This window comes from Syngnathus acus, chromosome 2 (assembly GCF_901709675.1).
Source record: "Syngnathus acus chromosome 2, fSynAcu1.2, whole genome shotgun sequence".
Taxonomy (NCBI): Eukaryota; Metazoa; Chordata; class Actinopteri; order Syngnathiformes; family Syngnathidae; genus Syngnathus; species Syngnathus acus.
The window spans coordinates 25,337,486-25,356,557 of NC_051088.1; the positions used below are offsets into that span (position 1 = coordinate 25,337,486).

A 19,072-nucleotide genomic window follows, 5' to 3' on the forward strand; every position below is an offset into this window, starting at 1 on the left:
GGTTGCAAAGGCAGCACAGCAGTCTCGCTCGTGGACCAGAGTCCTGGAAGATCAAATTGTTGTGTTCCACAATGAGCATGATGACCACAAGACACGTATCCTCTTGTCTTATTACTCACACCTACCTAAATCAAAGGTATTGCCTTGAATCAGGTTGTTTCACTGGGCCAAAGCCACGCACGCACGCACGCACGCACGCACGCACGCACGCACGCACACACACATGCCGTCTTCCCTGTTGCGTCCCTCCCTCCCTCCCTCCCTCCCTCCGCCCCTCCCACAGTCAAAGCCCCTGGCCTCCAGTGGGCGTCAGCGGGGTGCCCTCCCCCTCGCTCTCTGGCTCCCTGGCTCCTTCCCCCTGACCTCTGTCAGTGTGTCGGCCACACCGATAAAGGTCCCAGCATTATCACAGAAGCGGTCCACCGGCTTTTTTTTGTTTGACTCCAGCTGCCATTGGGAGCGCATTGATGAGGCTGCCGATGCCGACGGTTGCCTCTGGAAGGTGCCTGAACGAACAAGGATAGGCGGGCGTTAGCGCAGAGAAGCGCATGCAGCGGGCGCCGGCCGCACACTTGCCGGTGCGCTCGCTCAGGTCAAGGCGCAAGAGACGCGAGTCGCGTGCATACGCACATGGCGGCATGCACGCGTACGCTGGATGACGCCACCTGACTCTTCTCCCAAACCGTCTCATCTCATCTCATCTCGGCGCGCCGAGGCAAACATGCTGGCTTTGGACACCATTCTGAGCGGGACGCGGCGGCTGGCCCAGACTCGGAGCAGCGGGTCCCGGGCAGTGTCGTTCAAGTCACGGCCAAATTCCAGAACCGCTGCTGCCAGCTGGGCGTGCGTTTTGCTGCTGCTGCTGCTGTTGCTCACCCCACGAGTGGATTCGTCATGGTGGTGAGTCAAAACGTGCCATCGATGAATCAATTCTACGGTACATATCGTTTTTTAGGGACTTGCAATGTGCCTTAATTGGAGGCTCAGAAATAAGAACCCCTCTCAGCAGTCAAATCCTAAAGCATGCACAAGTTTTCAGAAATAACAGTCCCTTTTTTTATTTTACAATAGATTACTTTTAAAAAAATGAGTTTGTGGTGAAGGTTACTTCTGGTTCACTTGTGAAGTTTGTTATCATATCAGTCTGCATTTGAGGTTTGTGAAGCAATCATCACTTTGCCACGACAGCACAAGCAGCCAGCCGTTTCATTTTTTGGGCAATTCGAGTCGAGCTCATTCACATCCACAGGGTAGAAGTGCCGAAGCCATTTTTCAGTATTTTCGAATAACAAGGGAAAAAGACAAATGGTATTTCTCATTGATATTGTAACAAAAACGTCAAGCAGATGGGCGAGCAGGCAACAGGAAAAATGACCTCACGGGAAGAAGAAAAAAAAAGAAAAAAAGGCTGTTCTGAAAATGGTGGCTTTTTCTTGTTCTACAAAAAAACTGAAAAAACTGAAAAATAACTCAACTATGCACTTGAAATACAGGCCATGCTATCCATTGCAGTGTTGTTGTTGACATTTGCAACGCAACAAAAGTATCTCATCCAAAATAGGCCTTGTTGTATATGTGGGGTGACTTCAGGATTCGGTTCTTGCCGTGTGTCCGAATGTATCCGAGCATAGCGGTAGGTGTGCGCGACAATCTTGTTCTACGGCGCCGCAACGTACAAAGACGCACGCACTCACGCAGCAAAGGCAAAACTTGAGCAAGGCAACCGCCAGCCTTTGAAGAAAATTTGACGCCTGGCCCATATTGGACTTGATGCCAAACATCTGTCAAATGAATCGCCAAAGATGCAAAATGGCCGCTTCCCGGCGCTTTTGTGGTGGCAGGTGAAGCCTGCTTTCAGGGCTGCGGGAAAAAAAAAAAAAAAAAAAGGTGCAAAAAGTGAAACGGAAGGCCGCCTCCTTCCCGCTCACCCACCCCGGCCGGCGTGTCTTGCAGCCCACACCGCATGATTTACAAGCCACCCAAGTCCAGTCCAGTCCAGTCCTCTCCACTCTCAGGAGAAATTAAAGATGAGTTGCGGCTCGCTCGGCCTTTGACGGGCACTCTGGTGCTCTTCCTCTGGCCTAATCCCTCTTTCTCTGGGGGGCTCTCCATCATCTCTCTCGTAGGACCTCGTAAAACAGCTATGCATTTGTGGACACCGACCCAAGCGTGCCTCACTCAGGCGCAAGTAGGCAGGCAGGCAGGCAGGCAGGCAGGCAGGCGGGCGGGCGGGCGGGCGGGCGGGCGGGCGGGCAGGCGGGCAGGCGGGCAGGCAGGCAGGCAGGCAGGCAGGCAGGCAGGCAGGCAGGCAGCCACGCAGGCAGGCAGGCAAGCAGACAGACAGACAGGTCGCGCCGGCTTCAGTGTTTCTTGTCTCTTTTATGAAGGTTGCGCGGGCAATGTGACAGAGCGAGCGTGGGAGAGACGCCAGTGAAAAGCAAAGGAGACTTTTTGGGGGTCTGCATAAGACGGGCTCACGGGAGGCCCCTGGGCCAGATTTCACACGTTGAGCCCGGTGCCCAGCCGAGTGCGCGGGGGAGTCACGCCCTCCCTCCAAGTGTTTTGGGAGTCCAAGAAGTATGCTTTTGCCCCGATCCGCCTCGCTGGCGGTTGCAGGAACCAGAAGTGGTGCTGCGCTGGCAAAAAGAGCAGCGTGGCGGCGGGCGCAACGGCTGCTTGCCTGCCGACGGCAACCCGTCACCAACCACGCAAGCCACTGCGGCTCAACCGGTTTGGGTGCAACTGAGCGAGCAAGGGCTCGAGCCCGCCGGCCGGCCGGCCGGCCTGCCTCTTTGATGGCGCTCCACGGTGGTAGCGGTTGTTTGCGAGGTGAGCGCAGTGCCTTCTGACTTGACTCGATTTGATTTGGCCACCACTCATGCCTGCGCAGGTACATCGGTGCGCTGGGCGCACGCGTGATCTGCGACAATATCCCGGCCTTGGTCAACAAGCAGCGGCAACTGTGCCAGCGCCACCCGGATGTCATGCGGGCCATCGGCCAGGGGACCGAGGAGTGGATCAGAGAGTGCCAGCACCAGTTCAGACATCATCGCTGGAACTGCAGCACACTGGAACACGATCCCACCGTCTTCGGCCGCGTCTTGCTCAGAAGTAAGTCCCGAGCCGAGGTACCGTTTGGAAAGTAGCTGAAGGCAAATGCTTCGGTGTGGATTGTTGCCCTGGCGTTTTGCAGCGGGCGCCATGGTTGCCCTAGCCTTTTGCAGCGGGCGGCATCGTTGCTCCCTTCATAGATAAAGCTGTAAATATTTACAGAACCATAGCGATTGTCAGAGCCGAGCAGCGTTGCTTTGAATGATGAGCAGCAATGCCCTCCTCCGGCCTCCCACACAAAACAGCCGCCCAACCGGGCCCCGACCGGGCCCCAACCAGGCCCCTCCCTCCCTCGCAGGCGGCGTCAACAGACTCTTCTTGGCTCTCGCTCCTGCCTTTCGCTTCTCAACAATGCAAAAAGTACATGCTGTAGAAACACACTTTGTAAACATCTGACTCATTGTTAGCTTGGCAGAGCAAGGCTGTGACTCGTTGCATCACATTTGTCTTTGCTATCCGGGTTAGCGTTAGCTCCCGCTTTATCCTAGGTTGCCAAACTTTTCCCCTGGTTCTCCACCTCTGTCTGTCTGCGGCAGGCAGCCGAGAAGCGGCGTTGGTCTACGCCATCTCCTCCGCCGGGGTGGTCTACGCGCTGACGCGGGCCTGCAGCCAAGGGGAGCTCAGCAGGTGTAGCTGCGACCCACAAAAGCGAGGTGGAGACAAGGACGAGCGAGGAGAATTCAACTGGGGCGGCTGTAGCGACCACATCCGCTACGGGATCAGGTTCGCCAAAGCCTTCATCGACGCCAAAGAGAAGACGCTCCGCGACGCACGGGCGCTCATGAACCTGCACAACAACCGCTGCGGACGATCGGTGGGTGGGTGGGTGGCTGGCTTCGGGTTAGGCCGGCCTCACCCGTTTGCAAAGCGCACCAATCGACGGCCTTTTGCAGGCAGTCAAGCGCTTCATGAAGCTGGAGTGCAAGTGTCACGGCGTGAGCGGCTCGTGCGCGCTGCGGACGTGCTGGATGGCCACGTCGGACTTCAGGAAGACCGGCGACTACCTGAAAAGGAAATACGACGGGGCCGTCGAGGTGACCACCAACCAAGACGGGACGGGCTTCGCCGTGGCCGACCGAGCCTTTCGCAAGGCCACCGAGAACGACCTGGTCTACTTTGAGAACTCCCCCGATTACTGCCTGCCGGACAAATCCACAGGTAAGGCATCTTTGTTGGCGTGCGGACGGCAATGGCCTAAGGCGCGCGATGGCGTCCGCGGAAGCTCATCTCCCGGTAGCCTAAGGCGTGGCCGATTCCTGGATGAAACGCTTGAGCGAGCTTCAGGTGTCACTTCACTCGCTCTGTCTGTCCGTTGGCGCCCCTCTTTTCTCACCTTGCCGGCGGAATTGGCAACAGCTGCATTTTTAAAAAAACAACAACAACAAAGTCACTTGTCTTTGTCGGTCACAGTCTCTCTCGCCCCGCCCGTCTGGTCTGTCTGAACTAAGCTTGGCCGGAGGGCAGACTGGGCCTCGGAGTGTGAGAGCCTGCCTGTCTGTCTGCCTGTCTGTCTGTCACGCTCCACTGTCCATTTCAGCGTCCGTCACACAGACACACACGGTGCAGTTTGAAAGGGAGCAGTGGCTTGGGAAAGGCCGAGCGCGAGCGCAGGCAGGCAGGCAGGCAGGCTACTCTACCAACACTGCATAGCTGCCGACCTTGTTGTCATAGCTGGCAAGGCAAACACGGAGCTTCTCTCATCAAACAGCGCCACTAAACTTGTTGTGGCGGGTGACATTCGCACGCGCACATTGACTTAATGCACTCCCATTTGGTTTTTCCCATCCATCCATCCATCCATCCATCCATCCATCCATCCATCCATCCATCCATCCATCCATCCATCCATCCATCCATCCATCCATCCATCCATCCATCCATCCATCCATCCCTCCCTCCCTCCCTCCCTCCCTCCATCCATCCATCCATTTTTTGTGGCGTAACGAGACATGCTATTGAGCGGCATTTTTGTCTGCTCTCCAGGTTCTATCGGCACCGCCGGGCGCTCGTGCAATAAGACGTCCCGCAGCCCCGACGGATGCGAAGTCATGTGCTGTGGGCGGGGCTACGACACCAGCACAGTGGAGCAACTCACCCAGTGCGAGTGCAAATTCCAGTGGTGCTGCGCCGTGGAGTGCAAGGTCTGCAAGGAAACGCTGGACGTGCACACGTGCAAGGTCCCCAAGCAAGCTGACTGGTTGGACAAGACCTGAGCGGGCGAGCGGGCGGGCAGGCAGGCAGGCGGGCGGGCGGGCGGGTTCGGCAGGCAGGCAGGGCAGGCAAAAAAGGCCATTGTGGCAGTGTGTGTGCGTGTGTGAGAAAGTGCTCTGCCCGGCCGTATTTCTAACTTTTCGAGAGCCGTCGAGCAAGCCAGGCTCCAGATGGATATGGCTCAGACTTGGTTCTCCTGCGGGCTGAGGAGGCTCTGCTGCTTTTCTGATGCTTCCGAGACACGTTTGTAGTACATTCAGTGAGCCTTCAAAGCAGTGTCCATACAACGGCGTGGTAGCGTATACTGGCATTTTTTCCTTTGCCTCTGCGGAGGGCAAAGCAGATTTGTCCCAAGGCCAACAACAACTTTTTTTTTTTCTCTTTTCATGTGCACTTTGACCAGTGGACCAGTTTGAAGCCAAATAAATCTTTTGACTCGATGAGAATGTGGACACGCGAGCGGAGCCTTGAATGCTGTTAGCGAGAAGGAAAGCTGCGCCTTGAAATACTATGTCACTTGCTGTCTGCCACAGCCAGAAGAGCGCCACAGCCACGGGAGAACTCTCGCTCCAAAAGTGATGTGACAGCCTTGCTCTTGCGCTTGCTATACTATGTGTACTCTAGGGCCTTATTCAGCAACAGATGTTCATTTGAAATATGTGCTCAGGAAGGAAGGAAGGAAGGAAGGAAGGAAGGAAGGAAGGAAGGAAGGAAGGAAGGAAGGAAGAGGCTGCTACAATTGTGTTTCTTTTTTATATTTGGAGTAAAAAAGAGCCATAGAGACTTTGCTGGGCGCAACTAATACGGAGGCGAGAGAGACGGCAGCCTCGAGACACGCGCTATCCAGAGTGATAGCAACAAAAGCTGGCAAAATAGCAGGAGTCGTCCGCAGCAGCAGCCGGCGCCACTCGGGATCGGGGAACCCGCGAGATGGCCACCAGCAGACGGCACCGACCTTTGTTTGTCGAGCGCTTTCAGAACAAGCCGCCGCCGCCGTTGTGTTTCAAGTGCGGCACGTTGAGTCAAAAATCAGACGTAGGCAAAGAAAGAAGTTCTCTGTGCGGAAGCTGTGCCACGCCACGCCGCGTACCACGCCCTCCTTAAAGACGTGGACAATGTTACGCCAGTGTTTGAGAGGGCAATGCATTTCAAATTCAATCTGTGACCCTTCTGCCTTTCTCACTCAGTCATCAAGTCCAATGCAAGGCCTTCCCTGACTCGCCGGCCGGCAACTTCGCTTGCAAATCTCGCTTTCGTCCTCTTGCACCATAGAGAAAATGTCCAGCTGAGCATGGGGCGCTTGCACAGTTGTACTTTTCTCCCCCCCCCCCTCCCCTTGGCAGAACGGGTTGTGATCTGTGTACATACGTCACTGCATGGGTGAGTGTGTTTATCTCTCTCCCGCTGTGGGAATTTACACACCCACCTCGCAAGGTACAAACAACAGTGACCTGGAAAAATTCCAGCAACATACCAAAGAACGGGAGCTGACACGGAGGTAGAAGATAGCAGTGAGCGAAAGCAGCTGACAAACGCCGCCGCTGACGGACGGACGGACAAGCTCGACGATGGCTACCTGAGTGACGTGGACGGATCTCTGAGCAATGCAACGGGGATCCACAACTCAAGCGCTTCTTCTAAGAAGCATCCCCAGACACATTTTGATCCAGCTCAGATGCGCCGAGACTGCGTGGGCAGCGCCGAGCAGACGTCGCACGCACACCCCACCCCGTGCATCTCTGCACACGTGCAAACATTTTCTTCCAGGCACGCCTGAATGCTGTCAAAGCGCCAAAATGTTGCTTTTGCCGCACGAGCGTTCCCTCATCGTACTCTCCGCTACAGCGGGTTGAACACAAACAAAGTTCAGGCTCAGTCACACTCAGCCGCTTCTTCGTAGAGTCACGGCAAAATGTTCCCCTTCACGCCTATAGTCGTTTGTGTGACTCAGCCAAATACGAATGGCCAGCCGTGGAACACGCTAGCTTCAAGAATCTTCTTCTGACCTCGTGCCCCGCAAGCACATTAACCAAAAGGCACTAAATAACATAGAAGTAACTCAAAAGAACAAAACTCCTCAAGTAGCCTAGCTAGCAACATTTTGGAGCCAAATGCAAACAAAAGCGGCTCTTCAAAGACTGCCTGCCGGCCGGCCGACCGTGCATCAGTCATTTGGTCGCTATCCGTGTGTGTATGTTTGTGTGCGTTGTTCGTTATCTGTCGTGAGCAGAGGTTGCTCGCAAGGCTGGCTATCTGGCTGTGTCAGCGTGTCTGGCTGGCCCTTTCCAGACACCCCATTTGTCTCTGCCGCCCCGGCCGGCCTTCCGGCGATCGTCCGCCCGGCAACGACTCAGCGAGAGTTGGCGGCCCATTCGTCTCACACAAAGAGAGCACGCTCCATTCAAATAGAGGAAGCTTTGCCCGCGTATCGGCGAGCGCCCCGGCTCGGGTGCCGCATTTTCAAGTTTGCGTCTCATCCCGCCACGCCACGCCACGCCACGAGAGCCGCCCGACATGCGCCAGCCAACTGGCCAAACACAAGCGAGGCCAAGCAAGCGTTGCACAGGCACATGCCGTTAACACTGAATGTTTTAAGGCTGGCTTCAGTCCACGCGTCTTGGCCCGACAAACAAACTCAGAGGAAAAAAGACAGCAAAAACAAAACCACTCTACAATAGCTGAGTCCAGCGAACCATTTCCTTTAAAAGAAAAGGGCATGTGGCGACCTCTAGCGGTCACAGTTGGAACATACCAAACCGTGGAACGACACAAGCTTTCTGCATGGTGTCACTGGCCGCCGGCCGCATTTGCCCACAAAGATAGAGAGATAGAGAGAGATGGAGAGAGAGAAGAGAGAGAGACCTGCTGCTGAATCGCTCCTACCGGACTTAACACGTCATAAAAAGAGGAGTCCGCCGAACAACATTTCTTTTTTTGTAAACAGGACTTTGCCAGTGACTTCCTCTCACTTTGGCGACGTTCACGTAGCAGACGGACCGAGGGCGGGGCGCATTGAATACGGAACGTGATGCTTGCACACGGAAGCGCGCGCAGACGCCAAATTCAAACGGAGCATTAAGACCTACCTTGCTTTCCTTTGCAGCATTTGGAAATGGACAACGTTACCACTTGGCAATACAGCCACAGTGGAGTCTCACGCATTGACTGACTGACTGCTCAACTTAGTTCATCAGAAAGAGCAGTGACGTGCGGTGAGGTTCATGACTGGGGAGGCACTGACGTCCGGTCAAATTTGTCCGGCACCTAACCGTGTCACATAAAAAGGTTGGGGAACGCTGCTGCTCTAGTGTGGCTTATTCATGATTTAATTTGAACTATTTGAATTAAAATCTCATATCAGCAGTCTGCACACATCAAAACACTCAATAAAGCACATGGAATCAAAAACTTGTTTTCGATCGTGCGTACCACTCCGTTTGAAAAGACATGCTCCGAAGTCCCGTTGTCCGAATCCAACCTTTTAACTCCGGAGTTGCTCTTCCTTTACTGGTGACATCCTGCTTCGACCGAAAATCCATCGTTGAAAATCCTTTGGATATGTAAAATGAAATGTAAAAACGAAAAAAAAAAACCCGAAAGTAACACGAAATAAATGGACGACTGCTCCTCAGTTGTTCACTGTAAATTTGAACTGGAGATCACTTCTTCTACAGGTGGGCGCATGAAGCATCCCGGGATCACTAGCACCCCCTGCCATAAGGCTGGAGAACCTTTCTTTTCGTTGCCTCCGTTGGGTCTCTTTTCAAAGCCGTTTTGGTCATCTAAAGAAACACGACGTGACAAAGAACACTAGATAGTATTATATACATCAGCTTAACTACGGAAATGAGTGAATATAGCCACCGTGTTTGAAACAGCGACGTAAAGACAGAGAGCGGTTCAGTCTAACTGCATAGCCTGTCAACATAGGCCGCCGTGTGATTACGCAATCCTCAGAGGAGGCAAGGCAGGAAGTTGGCTCCTCCTCCGAGCGAGCGAGCGAACCGTCTTCGGTTTGAAAAGAACATTAAAAATTCAGCGATTTTGGTTCAAAATGATAGAAAACTACTGAAATGAAAATGACTTTATAATAAAAACAATTGAATTTCCCTTTTCATGATGGCAGGGGAGGCCTCCTCTGACCACACGTCCCTGATAAAGAGCCTCAGCATGGGTAAATTACATCTTTATTTGAGGAACATTCATTAAGACATTGAATATCACTTTAAAAGGTGCCTGCAACAATCATGATTAAAAAAAGAACTCTCAAGTCACAGATTGCGCTGATTCTTCCAACTTGACGTGGCTCGTTTGGTTGGGAAGAAAGCTTTTTTTGGAAAATAGCACGCGTCTGATCTCATTTGCGTCGTTTTCATTTCTTCTTGTTTGGTCCCCGGCGCAGATATGGAAACATCGTAGACCGCACGGATCACTCCTCCGGTCGACAGTGGCCTTCATCCACGTCGTCCTCCGCTGACGGGAGAGCAAAAGGGCTTATGGTCTGTTTTGAAACATGTCCACCAAGAGACCTTGACTCACGGTTGGGATGCATTTGGCGGAAGAGAGACGAATGTCTTTCAGCCACAGCTTGGTCCTCCTCCACGGACTTGTACCCGCGGTCGGCCTTTTCGTCTTGACAGTATTTGATGAAACTGCACGTGGCGGCGGCACGAGACAACAGCGTTACTCTTCAGTCATGACACGCATGCGCCAAAGTGGTCGCGGCAGCAGCCGATCGGCACAGCACTCACCGCTTCCACACGGCATCGGTGCTGAGCACCACCGGGTTCCCCACCACGATCAACAAGGCTTGGGCTCGAGTCATCGCCACATTGAATCTCTGACCAAAAACATTTGGACACTTATTTGCTGCATGAAGCACTTTGGTAGGAGCATTTTTGCCATTTTTCCAAAGTGACATTTGTAATTTGACTAATGACATCAAGTCAATGCAAAATTCATCTCGGCAGGCCACTTTAGATGATGATGATGTGGCGCACCGTATATCTGGCTAACGCTAACAGGTCGCCGCTACACTAGTCTCGGGATACAAAGCACGCTCCGTCCGGCGTACCTTCTCGTTGGCAACAAAGCCCAGGTTGAAGCGTTTGTCAAAGTCCGTGTAGGTGGGGTTGCTGCGGACCGTGCACGCCAGGATCACTCGCCTCTCCTGACCTTGGAACTCCTCCACTGAGCCCACCTGACACAAAGCATCCGCCTTTCACTGACAAACCATTTGACACTCTGCGGCAGTTACCTTTGCCGCTAATGACCTTCAGGGCGCTCATGTCCTGCCCCCGGAATTCTTTCTCCAGCCGCTTAAGGGCCCAATGGATCTTTTGCACCTGTTAAAGCAAACATCGAGACACTGATTGGCATTGCCTTTTAAAACAACGCTGCTATGTGCGCACAAGAGCGACGCTTACTTGTTTCCTGTAGGGGGCGATGATGCCAATGTCTTTGGGCGAGATGGTCGCCAGGCCCTTTTTGCCAGCGCTTTGCAGCAGCTTCTTCACGTAGTCCATGAGAACCTGCACCTCGGCTCGGTTGAAGAACGACGGGCTGTTGGCCTCGCGCTCGTCCAGGCCCGTCACTCCGTGGAAAATCAGCGGAAAGTCCTGCAGCGTATCGGCGGACATGGCTGGCGTGCTACAACGGGGGAAGGAAGCCTTACCGGTTTTTCCAGGTACTCCCATTTGCAGAAGGAGTTGCGCTTCATCTGGTCGGCGCAGGGCTGCAGCTCTCCGTCATAGAAGAGCTCATTGGGAACCTTCAGGATGGCGGGATGGGACCTTGGAGGCGCCGCAAAATGATTTCAGATGGGTGGGAGGGAGGGAGGCACACGAGGAGGAAAAACGGGCCAAAACTGAACGCCACCTGTAATTGCGCAGCAGTTTGGTGACAAACAGGTCGTTGAAGTTGCCGTCCTTCTGGTAAATTGACGCATTTGTCATCAGGCGCTCCAAGAGGGAAACGTCTGGAAAAGACGGACCGACGGTTGGAGCAGCATAGACGTTTTGCATCCGCCTGTAGCGGGCCGGGCGGCAGGACTGCGCTTACCCATGCCGTGTCGAAAAGCGGCGGGGGACGCCACAATGGGCCCCAGCTGCTTGTGGTCCCCGGCCAGAACCAGCTGGCCGGACTCGGGGTCCAGAAGCCCTTTCGAGCAAAACGCATCGAGTCAGTTGGAGACGGCAATTTGTCCTCCCCAAATGTTTTGCTTTGTTTTATTTACCGGCCAGTGGGATTAAGCATTCGCTCTCGGTGGCGTGGCCGGCCTCATCCACGAAAATGTGTGTAAAATGACCCAAGGGGAGGTTTCCCGTGACCAGCCTGAAGAGAGCAAGAATGACAAAAGTGACTGACTGGAGCGCTCGCTCCACCAGCTACGGCCATTGCCAGCCAATGGCGGCCATTGCCAGCCAATGGCGGCCATTGCCAGCCAATGGCGGCCATTGCCAGCCAATGGCGGCCATTGCCAGCCAATGGCGGCCATTGCCAGCCAATGGCGGCCATTGCCAGCCAATGGCGGCCATTGCCAGCCAATGGCGGCCATTGCCAGCCAATGGCGGCCATTGCCAGCCAATGGCGGCCATTGCCAGCCAATGCCGGCTCAAACATTTTGCCGGCCTCCCTCCTCCGGCTCGGAAAAGCCCGGGCAGCTGACTTTCAGGGCAGCTGACTCTCAAGGCCGCAGAGGCAGTTGTTGTCGGCCCGCTCCCAAAACATCCATTATCTGGTGCTCTCCCCTGAATGAAGAATACTGTCTGGATGCTAGCGTCCCTTCGCCCTCCTTGGACGTCTCAGCGACAACAAGATGATAAGCTTGGCACGTTGGCACCCACCCGCCTCCGTCCCGGGCTGCAAACGGGCTGGCATGGACTGACTGGGCTGCGCCAGGCTACTGGTCAGCCTGCTTTTGTGGTGTCCCCCTTCACCCCCACCCTTGCCGCTTCACCACATGGAAAGGACCTGTTGCATGTATGCGCTTTGTATTTTTTCTCCCCCAGCACAGAGTCGATTCCGATTCGGAGTGGATTTCGTCGGTCGGCGACATGCGACGGCCATTCAAAAGCAAACGGGGCGCAACGCTACCTTCCAGCTGTGATCAGAGTGCTGACCAGGATTCGATACTGCATCAGTTTCTCCTTGGAGGGGAAAACGTAGGAGTCTCCAACCAGGTTGGAGCATGCCTGTCAAAAAAAGACAAACACGTTCACACAAGCTGCAATGGGACTGGAACACATGGACACTTGGACTCAAGGCAGTCAGTTGGGGGCTGCCCCCAAAAGTCACAGAGCACCTCTTCAAGTCTTTACATTCGGGGGACTATCGAAAATTGTGGCCAAAGTCATCATTTGAGAAATGAAGCCATTCAAAACCTCTGGTGATTTCGACGCTCGACTTGAGCCGAAGCTCCTTACTCCGTTTGGATGTCAAATGGGTTTATTAAAAAAAAAAAGAACTTTCCAGCCCCAAGTTCAGCACAATGTTCTGGTTTTCCTCTCTGAAGCGCTTCAGTCATTGCGGCGTAAAATACAAAGCTCGCTCGTAACTCAAAGAGAGAGCGGAGGTTGGAGGCACCCCCTCGCTCGCTCGCCCGCTCGCTCGCCCGCTCGCTCACCTTGAGGTCCTCGGGAACAGACTGCGGGTCCCGGCTGCTTGCATACATGCGGTACACCGTGCTCTTGTTGCCGTGGCCCTGCAGAATCCTGGTGCAGAGGAGATCGGCAGCACTGTTGGAGGAAGCGCAGGCCAGAATGTGGCACTCTTTCTGGACCTTGTACAGCTGCTTGATGGCTTCCACCAAAGTCACCGTTTTGCCTGAAAGGACCGAGAGGTTTAGCTCAAATGTTGACGACCGGCCGCCGACCGGAATACCTGTGCCGGGAGGGCCGAAAACCAAGTAGGGAGCGGGTCTGGAGGTGCCGGCCACGATGTTACGCACGGCTCGGCGCTGCTCGTCGTTCTGCTCCAGTTGTCTGTTGTAGAAACTGCCGCACGTGTGTGCGTGCGTGAGGGACAGAGACAAACGCATCAACGATGGGCTCCAAAGCTTCAACCCGACTCGATTCCATCACGCAATATTGCCCAGATTGATGGCATTGTCCACCATGCCGTTGGTTTCCAAAATTCCCTCCCGTGATAGCTGGCACCTACACCTTCCCAAAACATTTGTCCAATTCTTCTTTGCACGCCAACAAAGCGGAACGTGAGCCTCGCCTCGCCCGCCTCACCTGAGTTCGGGGACGTCGCCGGCAACCTTTTGGGAGGAGAGCTCGGCCGGCGGGAACAACACCTGGTTCAGGTTCAGCTTGACCGCCAATTCCACCGCTCTGTGCTGCAGACGCAGAATCAGCCGATTGAAGGTGAACTCCACGTTGAACTTCATGCCATCCACAAAAATAGCCAACAACCTGCGAGTCCATACACAAAGCGGCGTGACGCTCCGACACCGGCTTGACACCGGCTCGACACCGGCTCGACCCGACGGAGCCTCTTACTTGGAACTGAAGCCCAGTTTGAGAAAGTCCCGTTCTACTTTGTGGACGTAGCCGCGGTACTTGGGACTGCTTTCTCCCTGAGGGTAAACCAGCAGCTGATCTCCACGGAGCACAGACGGCCGGTTCTCAGCCAGACCCGGGACCTGAAAAAGGGTCACACATACATACGCTGCTGATCCTTTTGATGGCTGGTGTTCAAAACGGAGCTTTGTTTCGAAATACGTGCGAGCCAGGACAGTCGCTGAAAACGGGCCAGGCGACCGACGTGTTCGAAAACAGGACGGGCGCCGGCCCGGACGTTAACACGTACGTACGCACGCCAGAGTGGAGGAACCGCGTCCTACTCTTTTTACGTGCCTTATCATCCCGGCTTTGGCGAGCCAGAGTACAATGGCCGCACTTTTGTTGCGCCGTTCAACTGCGGCTACGGGCACCCCCGTCGCCCAAACGCCAACGTGAGCAAAGCGGCCAACCTCCAGAATGAGCAGCTTGTTGTTGCTGGGGTCTCTTTGCATGCAGGCAAATTCTCGCTCGCTGTTGGGTATGAAGTATCGCCTGATGTCCTCTTGCATCCAATACTCCTCCATGTACAAGAACTGGTGGAACTTCTGAGAGTAGTTCTTGAAGTTCAAAGTCCTGTCCGGAAAAAAAAAAGACATTGAGAGCAAGCTGTATCAAGCGTGGCCTGATTTTGAATTCTTGTCAAGTGCTTTTGCCCTACGTTGCTTCAAAGTGTGCTTGTAAGTGCATTTTAGGAAAAAAAAAAAAGGAAAAACCTTTTGCTATCTAACAGAGACTTGAAATGTCGGCAGGTGCATGTCAACAAACTTTTTATGGGCAGAAGGCTTCAAGATTTGCTGGGTGAAATCTTTTGGCAATGGATAAGCATGAAGCTGCCTTTCGTTGATCAGCTCCGTCTGTGACATCCTGAGGGAGGGAAGGAAGGCAGGAAGGCGGGAAGGAGGGAAGGAAGGCAGGGAGGAAGGCAGGAAGGAAGAAAGGCAGGAAGGAAAGTCACAATGAGACCGTTGCCGTCCAAACCCGTTAGTTGCTTCTCCGCTACGAGGAAATGTTGGCGTGCTGAAATGAAAAGGTTTTGGACTAACCCATCGGGAGGCAGCCCATCCACCACTCGGCAGCCGTAGAGCGCAGTTAGGGGGACGGGACCGGGCCGGGAGCGCGTGAAGGGAGCCGTGGGCTTCAGCTCAATGCCCAGCGCGCTCAAATAATGAACCTGAATATAGCGCATGATGTAGAAGGAGGCAGCAGCGGGGGCGAGGAGGGAACCCAGGCTAAATTCAAAGGCCAACGTGATTGGATAGTTGCCCACGTCCTCAAAATGGTAGTGGATCTGGACCGCATAGCTGTCACCTGCAACGGTCAGAAAGAGAAACGCTTTGAGTGGAGGGAGAAACGCCGGCGGCGGTCGGTCGGCCGGCCGGCCGGCTAGCGACTTTAAGGACGCCGGCAAATGAAAAGTGCTTTCGGACCTGGCTGGAGCGCAAGAGGGTTTTTCCGGGTCACCTTGTGCTCGTCCCGCAGAGTGAAGCAGCTGAGCTTGTGCAATGCCGTGTAGTAAGTCAAAAGCACACTTTGACTCCCAGTGTTTTCCACCGTCAGGTTCACAACGTACTGTTGGAGCAGAAACACACAAGTGAAGTTTCCTCGTCTTTTGCCGCAGACGCCGAGAAAAGACATACCTGATTGGTTTCCGGCTCCAAGCAAAGCGAGCCGTCATTGAAGTCGCCGCGGTCCGAGCGGATGACGATGCCGTTTTTGTCGGAAATAAATCGAGCCCTGAGAGATGAGAACAAACAAGTCCGGTCACGCTATCGCAACTTTAATTGTCATTTCTTGTCCGGCTGGATATTCGGTGCAACTTGTTAACACTCGGACGGGTTAAGCTTGTTGGAATAATTGGATGGTGGAGCTCACTCACTCACTGACTCACTCACTGACTGACTCACTCACTCACTGACTCACTGACTCACTCACTCACTGACTGACTGACTGACTCACTGACCCGCTCGCTCGCTCTCTGGGAAGAGCCCCACTTGTCGCCCGAATGGCCCTTATATAGGCTGCTCGTTTCCCTTGTGTGGTTGAAAACGGTTTCCTCTCTGATCTCGCGGTTCATTTATCGTAACTTCAGTACATCACCCCCCAAAAAAATTCAAAATATATATTCTAAATTGAGGAATTATGGCACGATAGTTGACGTACACTTGTATCTTGTTATCAAATATATAATGAGTTCTAGAAACATATTTACAGTATTGTACTGTTATCATTTTTTTATCATAATAAAAGAGTTCTAAAAACATATTTACAGTATGTACACTTGTACCTTGCTATAAAAAAGTTAAGAGTTGTAAAACCATATTTACAGTACTGAAGCTACATCCACGTATGTTACACATACGTATCATTCATATGATACTATTAATATAGTATTGACACATTTAAAACTATTATTTAATGTTGTAATGATAACGTGCAAGCTTTTATTATTCATTGTTTGTGCCTTCTTGTTTTTATTTTGTGTTGTTTGCTTGTATGTATGTATGTCGTGTACTATGTCTCGTCACCGTGGGATAGTGGAAACGTCATTTCGATTTCTTTGTGTGTCTTGGCATGTGAAGAGGTTGACAATAAAGCAGACTTTGACTTTTAGCACAGCACAGCACAGCACAGCACAGCACAGCACAGCAGCCTTTTGGATGTCTCGGAGCACATACCTGTCCTTCTTGAGCATTTCCGTAAGAAGTAGGGCAACATTTTGATTTTCTTGGGCGACAGAAAGTTGCATTTGTCCCGCAGATGCCTCCACCCCATTGATGACTTTGTTGGCCCTGGGGGGTAGGCGCCAGCTGGCCCTGAAAAGCTCCGTCACCTGCATGTGCACAGCATATCACGCTTGCTTTTGGAACTTCAGGAGAAGGATTGTCACGGGATTTCGACTCGACGCCCCGCGCCGGTTTCTATCTTGTGCTTCAGGCACTCACTGCCATGAATCCGTTTGACTTCGAAACACATTGATATCAAAAAACGATTTCGACCAGGTTAGTAAAAGGCAAGCTACGATTCGGAGGGAGTCTATTAGCTGAGGATATAGGGCAAATTTAAGTGCAGCCAATTCGTTACCTCGATTTACTAACCAGTTACCACTTGTGTAGATGCTGTTAGCGAGTCGGAGGTGGAGCTCTATAAAACGGAGTCATTGTTCCGGTCTTTCATTTACAACCTCATTGGAGTCAGTCTCTCTCTCTCTCTCTCTCTCTGGTGCTTGACATATGTTTGCGTAGGGCCCCCTGGAGGTCATTTTGCACAATTATTCTTGTTTACAACTTTGGGGCCGAATATGTGAACATTTGTAGTTTTCTAAGCAAACGAACATGACATGATAGAGCGACGCAATGAAGACCAAAAAATGTACATTGAGCATGAATCTCCTCCTCCTCCTCCATACAGACATACATACATCAAACCTGACGCGAATTCTCTCTCTGCCCACGTTAATTTTGTTGGCCAGTTTCATGGCGTACAGAATTGAACTGAAGTTTGGCAAAGTGGCCCCTTGATTTCTGAAAAGCACAAGCAGATCGACTTAAAAGACTTGAACTCGGCCGGCCGGCCGGTCGGTCGCCATCGCCGCACGGACCCTTTCCACTCGCCTTGCTTTGAACTCGCTGTTGTAAATCTCCTTGAGTTCGGATCGAGCTCTCATGTTTGCTCGCCCGGTTTCCCGCAGAAACGCGAAGAATTCGTGTCCCGCTTGAATTTCGGACTTCTTCTTTCGTGGCGTCCTGCTGCTGCTGCTGCTGCTGTCCATTTCGGCCAGCCGACCGACCGACTCGACGCTCGCGTGCTTGCCTCGCTCAATGCGGAAATGCTCATGAAGGATAGGGACGTAGCCCGCCGGACGGACACTCCGAGTGGGTTCGACTGAAGACGGCGGGGCGGTAGCAACACGCCCCCTCAGCCCCGCCTACCTGGTAGCGACACGCCCCCACCCCCGACTGCACACGCAGTCTTAAACGAGAACGGAAATCAAGGTTGGAAAATGCCGGATGTGTTTATTAAAGCCAAAACACGCACGTGTTCAAATGGATTGCTCTGCTTCACCTCCAACGATTGGGAAGAAAACAAATCCCGATTGAAGTGTAACGACGGGCAGGCGAGGGCGTGGCTTTCGGCGTTTTTCCCGCCGTCTTTTAGCCAATCCGGTGCAGTCCACGTTTAAACCACGCCAACCCACATGAAGCAGCTCCGATTCCCAAGAAACGAAACTTAAAGGGACTGCTTATAGCTCGAAAACGAAACAAGGGTGAATTACGTTTGACGACATTAAATACACCTCGAAGCACAAGCAGGGGGTCATTGAGTGTTTTTCTGTGTGTGGCTGCTGTAGCCATTGTTGTTTCCAGGGGCACCTCCGCGTAGGATCAGGATTATGGACGGAAACTATGTTAGGAAGTCTAGCCATGGGCAACACTGCACTCTGGCGGTCAAAGCGGAAACCAATTCTAAACTTTTAGCCGATTCAACGTTTTTTGCTAAAAAGGGGGTTTGCGTAACATCAACAGGATCGCCGCAACGGAAAGGAAGGGCGTTCCAACTTCTGGCCAATTGGAAAAGGGACTTTGGCCTGCCAAAGTGTCAAGTCAAATTCACTTCATCACAGACAAGCGTTGTTTGATCAGCCTGCAGCATTTGTTTTGTCCGTTCCTGGTTTTGGCCAGTTCTTCATGTATCCGAATTTCAAAGAAACAGATCCAGAATGTGTGCGCGCACACACACAGAGAGACACAGACAGACAGACACATCTTAAATAGATACTTTGTATCTCAGTAGCGGCATCATTAGGTGGAGCCGAATTAGTGTTAGAAAGTCCTTCAGAATTTTTGCAAGCTACTTTTTTTTGTTTTTTTGCTGCTTGGCCGTGTTTACGTCTTTGCTTGCGTAAGGTTGATGGAGCCGCCTTGTGTACGAAACGTGCTTTCTCAATAAAGCCGCCTTGCAGCACAACACACAAACAAGTGCTAATTAAAAGAGGGTCAAAAAAAAATCTGCCATCCTTCCTTATCTTCCCGATAAGACACGGCTGAGCTGGTGCCCATCTGAGTAGACTTGGGCTGCGTAGAACCTGTTATCACAAAAAAAAACAGTTTTGCCTTAACTTCTCCAGGCCCGTCCGTCTTACAAGGCAGTCGTAGCCAATTCAAGACAAATGAAAGAAAGCAACT

At 52.8% G+C, this 19,072-nt stretch overlaps 2 protein-coding genes across 3 annotated transcripts; one reads left to right on the forward strand and one right to left on the reverse strand.

Annotated features, from left to right (window-relative positions):
- The first annotated feature begins 212 nt into the window (after positions 1-212).
- On the forward strand, positions 213-5,325 carry LOC119119728 (protein Wnt-2b-A-like). The gene is made up of 5 exons (XM_037246293.1): positions 213-900; positions 2,891-3,111; positions 3,648-3,925; positions 4,005-4,269; positions 5,095-5,325. The coding sequence occupies exons 1-5, from the start codon at positions 656-658 to the stop codon at positions 5,322-5,324; spliced, it is 1,239 nt and encodes a 412-aa protein (XP_037102188.1). The 5' UTR covers positions 213-655; the 3' UTR covers position 5,325.
- Positions 5,326-9,492: 4,167 nt separating this feature from the next.
- On the reverse strand, positions 9,493-17,738 carry LOC119119692 (putative helicase mov-10-B.2). Of its 2 annotated transcripts, none has more exons than XM_037246214.1 (23): positions 17,501-17,738; positions 17,308-17,410; positions 16,565-16,719; positions 15,527-15,623; positions 15,317-15,458; positions 14,933-15,197; positions 14,655-14,753; positions 14,300-14,462; positions 13,827-13,969; positions 13,560-13,739; positions 13,204-13,316; positions 12,947-13,146; positions 12,418-12,515; positions 11,558-11,655; positions 11,383-11,481; positions 11,200-11,299; positions 10,997-11,114; positions 10,749-10,940; positions 10,596-10,667; positions 10,397-10,522; positions 10,074-10,162; positions 9,862-9,974; positions 9,493-9,795 (listed from the first exon to the last, which is right to left on the reverse strand). In XM_037246214.1, the coding sequence occupies exons 1-23, from the start codon at positions 17,656-17,658 to the stop codon at positions 9,752-9,754; spliced, it is 2,967 nt and encodes a 988-aa protein (XP_037102109.1). In that variant the 5' UTR covers positions 17,659-17,738; the 3' UTR covers positions 9,493-9,751. The 2 variants fall into 2 exon arrangements, with proteins under 2 accessions (XP_037102109.1, XP_037102108.1); XM_037246213.1 differs by having other exon boundaries at positions 16,565-16,725.
- Between the last annotated feature and the right edge of the window lie 1,334 nt (positions 17,739-19,072).

Excerpts from the sequence above, each read along its gene's own strand:
- LOC119119728 (XM_037246293.1), top strand. The coding sequence starts at position 656 with ATGACGCCACCTGACTCTTCTCCCAAACCGTCTCATCTCATCTCATCT. Across the intron at positions 3,926-4,004 it reads ACAACCGCTGCGGACGATCG|GCAGTCAAGCGCTTCATGAA; the intron begins GTGGGTGGGTGG and ends GGCCTTTTGCAG. Across the intron at positions 4,270-5,094 it reads CCTGCCGGACAAATCCACAG|GTTCTATCGGCACCGCCGGG; the intron begins GTAAGGCATCTT and ends TCTGCTCTCCAG.
- LOC119119692 (XM_037246213.1), bottom strand. The coding sequence starts at position 17,658 with ATGGACAGCAGCAGCAGCAGCAGCAGGACGCCACGAAAGAAGAAGTCC. Across the intron at positions 13,317-13,559 it reads GGCGACGTCCCCGAACTCAG|TTTCTACAACAGACAACTGG; the intron begins GTGAGGCGGGCG and ends CACGTGCGGCAG. Across the intron at positions 11,300-11,382 it reads CGCTTTTCGACACGGCATGG|ACGTTTCCCTCTTGGAGCGC; the intron begins GTAAGCGCAGTC and ends CGTCTTTTCCAG.